Source organism: Perca flavescens, chromosome 6 (assembly GCF_004354835.1).
Source record: "Perca flavescens isolate YP-PL-M2 chromosome 6, PFLA_1.0, whole genome shotgun sequence".
NCBI lineage: Eukaryota > Metazoa > Chordata > Actinopteri > Perciformes > Percidae > Perca > Perca flavescens.
In genome coordinates this window covers 790,364-799,308 of record NC_041336.1, presented here as the reverse complement: position 1 = coordinate 799,308, position 8,945 = coordinate 790,364, and the positions used below count along the sequence as shown (strand labels likewise).

General features: G+C 40.4%; 1 protein-coding gene across 1 annotated transcript; it reads left to right on the top strand.

The window, feature by feature from the left end:
• Window positions 1-327: 327 nt before the first annotated feature.
• LOC114556646 (calpain-2 catalytic subunit) lies at window positions 328-7,281 on the top strand. The gene is made up of 21 exons (XM_028579650.1): window positions 328-575; window positions 1,082-1,151; window positions 1,336-1,454; window positions 1,669-1,802; window positions 1,902-2,100; window positions 2,228-2,311; window positions 2,397-2,482; window positions 3,099-3,173; window positions 3,329-3,489; window positions 3,571-3,740; window positions 3,826-3,837; window positions 3,995-4,206; window positions 4,426-4,462; window positions 4,696-4,761; window positions 4,865-4,922; window positions 5,026-5,090; window positions 5,244-5,312; window positions 5,391-5,469; window positions 6,649-6,765; window positions 6,866-6,924; window positions 6,995-7,281. The coding sequence occupies exons 1-21, from the start codon at window positions 339-341 to the stop codon at window positions 7,016-7,018; spliced, it is 2,133 nt and encodes a 710-aa protein (XP_028435451.1). The 5' UTR covers window positions 328-338; the 3' UTR covers window positions 7,019-7,281.
• Window positions 7,282-8,945: the final 1,664 nt, after the last annotated feature.

The window sequence follows — 8,945 nt, the reverse complement described above, 5'->3', positions numbered from 1 at the left end:
ACAGCTTTTATATGATAATATAAAGAGATGTTAGATATGTCAGAGTAAAGTCTCTAACAGCTTTTATATGATAATATAAAGAGATGGTAGATATGTCAGAGTAAAGTCTCTAACAGCTTCTATATGATACCAGCTACTAGATATTAGATTTAGTGTGTGAATGCTAAAGTGTCAAAGTATTAAAAGTGCTAAACTGTCTGTGATCCCACCCTATCCTCCCCTCATCTTTGGCAGCTATATAGGACACTGTGACCAAAGCAGCAGACCTCAACCCAACTCAGCTCACAGAGAGGGACATTCACCAGCCAAGGAGGGCTATATACACTTACAAGGTGAGGATGACATCCACGGCAGATCGACTGGTCCGTCAGCAGGACAGGGAACAAGGCATTGGCACAAACAAGAAAGCAGTGAAGTTCTCCCAGCAGGATTATGAGACTCTGCGCCAGCAGTGTTTGAAGAGTGGACGCCTGTTTGAGGACAACTGCTTCCCAGCTGAGCCCAAATCACTGGGCTACAAGGAGCTGGGACCAGACTCAAAAGAAACCAAGGGGGTTGTTTGGAAAAGGCCAAAGGTAGGAAGCAAAAACACAGCAATGAAAACTAACCAAACATAAGAGGAAGACTGTGTTTTTTAAATGATCCTATGGTTGGTGAGCTTGTCACTGACTTGACATTAAGTATTGTATTTCTTTCATTTACTGAATTGCAAATATTGTAAACTAAGATTTTGGAAAAGAGCAGAAGTAAAAAACATAAAAAAAAAAAGTAGCTGTACCTCGTTACTTCAGATCAGAACACTTGAAAGCCACAGAAGTTTAAATGTAAGCCTCATACTGTAATACTATTCACTATATTAATAATCTCAGGGAGAGAATTTACCTAAATGTGTTGAATCATGTGTTTGTGAATTATTTTCATAGGGGTATTCTGTACTTTCAATGCAGTCATCAGATCTAAATCATTGAACTGTATTTCCTCCTATTGTCTCAGTAGTGTGATACCGGACAATCCAAGGAAAGATTTCTCAAAACTGATCTCAAATGTTCAACTGTCTGTGATTGTTTGGTTCTCTATATAGGAGCTGTGCCCAAACCCAAAGTTCATTGTTGATGGAGCCACAAGGACGGACATTTGCCAAGGACAGCTGGGTAAGTGAAGGGACAGAATGAAGGGATGGATGGATGGATGGATGGATGGATGGATGGATGGATGGATGGATGGATGATGGGGTGTTTTGGATTTTCACTTTTTGCTGTTTACAGCATCTGCTGCACTGCGGTGAATGCCACATATTGTTCAATCTCAGAACATGTCTCTGATTTTACTGTGTAGGTGACTGCTGGCTTATGGCTGCAATAGCCAGTCTGACTCTAGACCAGGACATCCTGCCTCGCGTGGTGCCCCAGGAACAGAGTTTTACTGAAGGTTACGCCGGGATATTTCACTTCCAGGTCAGACAAATGCCCTTCTTATCTGACTTAACCATAACCGTAAAATGATGGCTCATGGTAATAGGTTAAAAACAAAACAATGAAATAGTGTTTTTGGTACTAAGTTGCCTTATATTGCCATGCTGTGACATGCAGAGGATCACACAATTGTCTTGCTCATGAGTAATAAAAGTATTTGATGTTGAGTTTACTGATGGGAATATTTTCTTATCAGATCTGGCAGTTTGGTGAGTGGGTGGATGTGGTGATCGATGACCGTTTACCAACAAGAGATGGAAAGCTGCTCTTCGTTCACTCAGTGGAGCGCTCAGAGTTTTGGAGCGCGCTGCTGGAGAAGGCCTACGCCAAGTATGGATCGCTCTTGTTTTGCTTCAGCCAAACGTTAATCCAGTGAAAATGTACAATATATAGTTGGTAAATCTGGTCACATCACTCTGTGTCTGACAGGTTGTATGGCAGCTATGAGGTCCTGAAAGGAGGAAAGGCTACTGAGGGTTTTGAGGATTTCACAGGAGGGATTGCAGAAATTTACACCTTAGCAGAAGAAGAAGAAGAAGAAGAAGAAGAAGAAGAAGCTCCACCGAATCTCTTCCAAATCATGCAGAAGGCCCTGAGCCTGGGTTCACTGCTTGGTTGCTCTATTAAAGTAGGTCTTATTTTCATACTAATTTGCTTATTTTCATACAGATCTGCATGTTTACAACAAGCCAACACACCAACAGAAGTAAAGTTCTCATGTCATCAGATTAAAGTGTTGTTCTTGGTGTTTTCAGAAGACCAGTGCTGATGAGAAAGAGAAACGTACAGCTCTCAATCTTTTCAAGGGACATGCATACTCAGTCATTAAGGCAGTAGAGGTATATGATTATCTAAACTGTCAACATTATGCTGTTTTTTTTCAACTGCATGCAAATGACATGGCCTGCTGTTGTTCTCTACCAGGTTGATATCCAAGGTAAGCCGGTTCAGCTGGTCCGCATCAGGAACCCATGGGGTCGCAAGGAGTGGACTGGGCCTTGGAGTGATGAGTAAATAATTACTTTCTAGATCCATTAAAGGGGAACTATGCAGTTTTTGTAGCTTAATTGACCTTAACTGAACAGCTTCGGAGCCATTCGAAGGGTCATATGACTTTTTTTTTGGGTTGAATGGTGGCCGTCTCTCTCCCCCCTAGCACCTGTGAGCTGAATAAACACCCTCACACCTTTCCACTGGCCTCAGCGTCAGGAAGTATGGCGTGATATCAGGTGTCACCATGTAACAAAGTGCTTCACAGCACTGCACACATCCACCCATTCAGGAACCAGCTAACAAGGTAGAGATAGAGTTAATCACACTATGGTCAGGAAGCAGAAGGCTAGGAAAGCATTGTCAGAGGAACAGAGAGAGGAAACATAGGAGCTGTGGGGGGGGGAGGGCTCTATAGAGAAACCTGTAGGGGGGGCTCTATAGAGAAACCTGTAGGGGGAGCTCTATAGAGAAACCTGTAGGGGGGGCTCTATAGAGAAACCTGTAGGGGGAGCAAAAATCCTGAAAACAGAGAAGAAATGGTCAATACTGCATAGCGCCCCTTTAACCATAAACTCCCATTAAATATTTCCAGGATTATCCTAAAAGTATGATTCTTTTTAAAATCACAATTAGGTCCGATGAATGGAACAATCTCAGTGAAGATGAGAAATCAAAGTTGAACCATGCTGCTGATGATGGAGAATTCTGGTAAATCTATTGGCTTTAACTTTTCATTTCCATGAGAATAAATGTAATAATTTACATATTTTCACCATCACCAAATGAACTAAATTATTTAGGCTCAGACTAGAAAAAGTGATGGAGACAATGTTCTTTGTTGAGAAATGTGTTTCTCTCCTCAGGATATCCTATTCAGACTTTATCAAGCAGTTCTCCAACCTGGAGATGTGTAACTTGACCCCAGACACACTCCTGAGTGATAAAGTGGGCCACTGGAACCACTACCAGTATGAAGGGACGTGGAGGAAGGGCTCTACTGCAGGCGGCTGCCGAAAATTCTCAGGTAACAGAGAAACCATATGTATGTCTGAGCATGAACTTCTGTTACACTTCATATACAGAATTACACTTTTGTCTGTTCCAGCCACATTCTCGTCCAACCCTCAGTTTGTGGTGCGCCTGGAGGATGTGGATGATGATCCCCTGGATGGGAAGGATGGATGCACCATTCTGGTTGGGCTCATGCAAAAGGATGGGCGACAGCAGAAGAGGCTCGGCCGCAAACTTCAGAGCATTGGCTTTGCCATTTATAAGGTACCTCAGAATAATTTGATGTTTCATTATCATGAAATCAGAGCTCTGTATTTGACTGATTTTTCATTTCATTTGCTTTTTACAGGTCCCAGATCAGGTTCGTAAATGAACTGTTTCATACCTACTTTCTCTGAAATTTGAAATGCAACATAGACAACACAAGTGTCACAAGTATTGCTTGATTACATTGTGATTTTCTAGGTGGCTTTTTAATGTTTCATTTATAAAAGACTTTTTCTCCTGTTACTCTTTAGTACAAAGGCCGAAGCAATGTTCACCTGGGTCCAGATGTCCTGCTGGAACAGAGCTATCTGGCCAAGAGCAGCTCTTTCAACAACACACGGGAAGTGTGCAAACGTTTTAAACTTCCTCCAGGAGAATATGCCATTGTTCCCTCGACCTATAAGCCTGACAAGGATGGCAGCTTCCTTCTCAGGGTGTTCTCTGAGAAACCGGCTGCAGCCAGGTATTGTGTTACGGTAACATAGAGACTGATTGATGTCTGCAGGCTAATGTAGACCTCAGAGCTTTGCTGTAATACAGCCATCTAGTGGACAAAGCTCAGAGGTCAGCGCCTTCTTTGGTCACAGAAAACTCTTCAATTCACAGTCAAAACTTACTGTTAATGTTATTTTCTTGCACGCCAACAGAGTGTGTTAGAGGTATTCATTTCTTTTTGTTTCAGTCCACTGGAGGATGACTTTGACATTCCAATAGAGGAGGTAAGAACATCCACAGAATGATTTAGCTGCTCTTGCATTAGTTAGGCATTCTTTTCTTTCCATCTTAGTACTGAGATTAAATGAAATAGCATTTCACAATCAATTTGAAATGATTATTGCTTAATGTTTAACATACGTTGTGCTAAATTTAACAATATTTAAAAAATAATTAAATTTGAAGAGCCAGTGCTTCTCCTATTTGACATAAGTAACATACTGTCTCCGTCTCACAGGAGGAGCTATCTGAGAGTGATGTGGATCCTCATTTCAAGGAGATCTTCAAGCAGACTGATGGCAATGTATGTCATCATGAGAACTATTGGATATAAGAAATATATCAACAGCTCTAAACCTGGATTACAAACCAGTAGAAAATAACTTATAATGTGCATTTTCAAACAGGACATGGAGGTATCGGCCTTTGAACTGGTTGAAATTTTGAACAAAGATTTCTCTCAGCGTGAGTAAATTTAAACTCTTACATACATGAACAAGTAGCCTTTTTATTTTCATTGACTTACTGTAAGAGTTAGAGCTAGATATGTTGTGTCACTTTCTTGCAGGGTCTGATATCAAGACACATGGCTTCAGCCTGGAGACATGTCGCCTTCTTGTCAGTCTGCTAGATGTATCCTCTTTAAGAAATGAATAAATTCTCCTCCCACAGTTGATGTTTTGAAACTCTACTTTAAAAATGTTGGGATTTGGGTGCATTATAATATACTGTGTGGAATTAAGATATGTCCAGGATGTGCTTTTTATAAATCTTAACATTCCTCAGAAAGATGAAAGTGGCAAATTGGGACTGATGGAATTCAACTTGCTTTGGAGCAAAATCCAGAAATACCTGGTAAGTTGTCATTTATGCAGCGTATGAATATGAAATGAGTTTTGGTTGTTATACCTGGTTGTATCCTGGGTCATATAGGCGATCTTCAAGAAACATGACACAGACAGCTCTGGCACCATGAACTCCCACGAGATGAGAGGCGCCGCCACTGAAGCAGGTAACAAACATTATCACCTGAGGAATCTCATCCACTAAAGTTATGGCATCAATATGTCTGAAAAGACCTTCTTTATTTACATTATTTATTGTAACCTTACTGCTTTGCTGCAAAGGTTTCTCTGCAAGTTTACATTTTATAGCTTGAAATTCAGGGATAACATTTGCTTTCCTAATAAGAATCAAAATCAGCTATTTAAATATGTTGCCTGCATACTTTAGTTATTTTTTAACAGAGTATGCCACTATAGTTTACACACATACAGTCCAGGCCACAAGTCTGGACACACCTTCTCATTCAATGTGTTTCCTTTTAATTTTCATGACAATTTACATTGTAGATTCTCACTGAAGGCATCAAAACTATGAATGAACACATATGGAATTATGTACTTAACAAAAAAGTGTGAAATAACTGAAAACATGTCTTATATTTTAGATTCTTCAAAGTAGCCACCCTTTGCTTTTTTATTAATAAGGGAAATAATTCCACTAATTAACCCTGACAAAGCACACCTGTGAAGGTAAAACCATTTCAGGTGACTACCTCATGAAGCTCATTGAGAGAACACCAAGGGTTTGCAGAGTTATCAAAAAAAGCAAAGGGTGGCTACTTTGAAGAATCTAAAATATAAGACATGTTTTCAGTTATTTCACACTTTTTTGTTAAGTACATAATTCCATATGTGTTCATTCATAGTTTTGATGCCTTCAGTGAGAATCTACAATGTAAATAGTCATGAAAATAAAAAGGAAACACATTGAATGAGAAGGTGTGTCCAAACTTTTGGCCTGTACTGTATATACCAAGTTATGAGACACATATTCAAAATATGACATGCTTGTAAAAATGGAAAAATACAGCTTTGTAAATACAGCACTTTACCTATGATGCTCATTTTTCTGGGTTGTATTTGACCACTGAGCCCCACAGGCACCTGAGTGTGTGTGTGTGTGTGTGTGTGTGTGTGTGTGTGTGTGTGTGTGTGTGTGTGTAGTTCCTGGCAGACTGGATAAGCCAGTTAGAGGACTCCCTCCCTGCACATAGATTTAAATCATGTATACTTACCACAGGAACAAATAAGAGTGGGCCAGGCTGTGTAACTCTACCATTAGCACCATGCTATTATCCAACACCTTTGAGAACATCATGCTAACTGAGGCTATTGTTCTTCCCCAGGTTTCCAGGTCAACAGTGCTGTGCTGCAGGCCATTGTCAGCCGTTATTCCGATGCTCAGTATGCCATAGACTTTGACTGTTTTGTGGGTTGTCTCATTAAACTGGAAATGCTCTTCAGTAAGTGTCCACAAAACACAACATTATCTATTCAGTTTATCCAATATTGATTTATAGACTCTGAGAGCTACCAGAACCTTTTTTTCTGTCTCTCTACCAGAAATGTTTAAGACTCTGGAGAGAGCTGACACAGGGAAGATTGAGCTGGATATGCAACAGGTGTGTAAGACGATAACAAAAGCACTTCTACTTTAGACAGCTTGCTGTATAATGTTGTTTCCTCTTTCAGTGGCTGTGCCTCGCCATCTTCTGACTCTGGAGACAAGACAAGAGAGATGATACCTGCTGGAGGATTAACAATACATGCATTGAATTCACAAAAAAATCACATTTATTTTTTACAAACTAAGTGTACTCAATGACAGTTCACAAGCACTCTATAAGTTCCAAATGCTTGAAAATGTCTAAAATGTGATTGTAAATTTGAATCATATTTGCTGAACATAAACATGGGGATATGTTGTATCACTCACATGTATTATTCCTTTTTTTAAATCTTTTTGGTGTGCAGGGGGAACAATTCTGTCTTATTAGTTGGTGTGTTTTGGCTCTTTTAGCTGTTGCAAAACTTCTGTAAAATGAAAGAAAATAAAGAAACTAGCAAACTATGGCCTCTGGACTATCAGACTATAATTTATAAAACTTTGCACAGATCAGACACATATGGTTAAAATAGTCAGAGGTGAAATAGTTTTCACTGTTTATGATTGTTGGGGAGAGATAATGCAGTAATGCAATTGCAGTAACTATGGTGTTAAGTAGGACCAAATGAGGTATAAATATAATTGTGATTTCATTCCACCAATCTAATCTTTTGTGGACCAGCACATGTTTCACATTCATCCATCTGGGCCACATCTGGGCCAATCACGGGCCATCAATCACTGCCAGAGGCAGAGTAACAGGACAGGTGAGATAGAGCAAGTTTGGCATGAACAATAAAGGGTGTGAAGATAGTGGAGCTGCACTATGGCACAGAGCCTGTCTAAACACACACACATACACACACACAAAGGTACACACACACACAGAGACACACACACACACACGCACACACACACACACACACACACACACACACACACACACACACACACACACACATACACACACACACACACACACACACACACACACACACACACAGACACTAGAATGTCATGAAAAGACAGAAGAGGGGAGTTTCAGGCCCTGGAGCTCTGTCAGAGCAGGGGCATTTGGTTGTCCATTAGCCCAAGAGATGGTGACTTTGCGCGGGTATCGAGTGCTGTGGGCTGCCAGTCGTGACGGAGCTCCAAGTACCTCAGAGCAGGCCGGGGTCTGAGAAGGAAGGCAGGCCGGGCAGCGAGGCAGCAACACAGGCAGCACCGGCAGCTGAACTTCAACACACAGTCTTACCAAATTTGCAATTGGCCATCAATTTTCTTAAAATGGCCAATATTTGAGCTTTATATAGTTGATTTCTCGCTTAAAAAAGTCTCAGAAGTGAATTTAATAACGACATAGCCCGACAAACAATGTATAACTTGGCAGTGTCTGAAATATGAGCCCTGCTGTCGAGTCTCCCATGTGTTTCTATGTAGTTTGCTCAAACCGATCAGCACGCACCTTATTCTGAATATTCATGAGCATACCATATTTGGAAGAAAAGCTCTTGTTCCAAATAGAGCCATATTCACAGGGTAGTTAAGGGCCTAATAAAATAGCATTCGGGCAATTTTCAGCCCAACCAATGTTACATACCCCATTAGGAGACCTTAAGGAACAGTGTAAAATACCCTTTATAATCATTCTATTACCCCTTTAAAGATGTGGAATATCTTGTGTTTGGAAACACAGAAAATATCTTGGCTGAATGTATTTCAAAAGTAGAATAGAACATTTGAAAGATGTGGAATATAATGGTTTAATATTTGTAGTTAATTTTAAGATTATGCTAAATGGGATTGCTGGCTTCAATTTGGATCAGGTGATCGTATTCGGCCAAAGGGTGCAGCACCATGTGCAGCACACATTGAACTTTTGACCTTACTTCCTGAACGTTCATTCACACAAAGAAGAAGAGATCAGTATTTGGAGCCGAGTGAGTCTAACATAAGTAATGGATAGTTTTTACTAACGCATTGACCAGTGCACCCTGGATATGACATTTTACCAGGTGTGGAGACTTTATCACAACC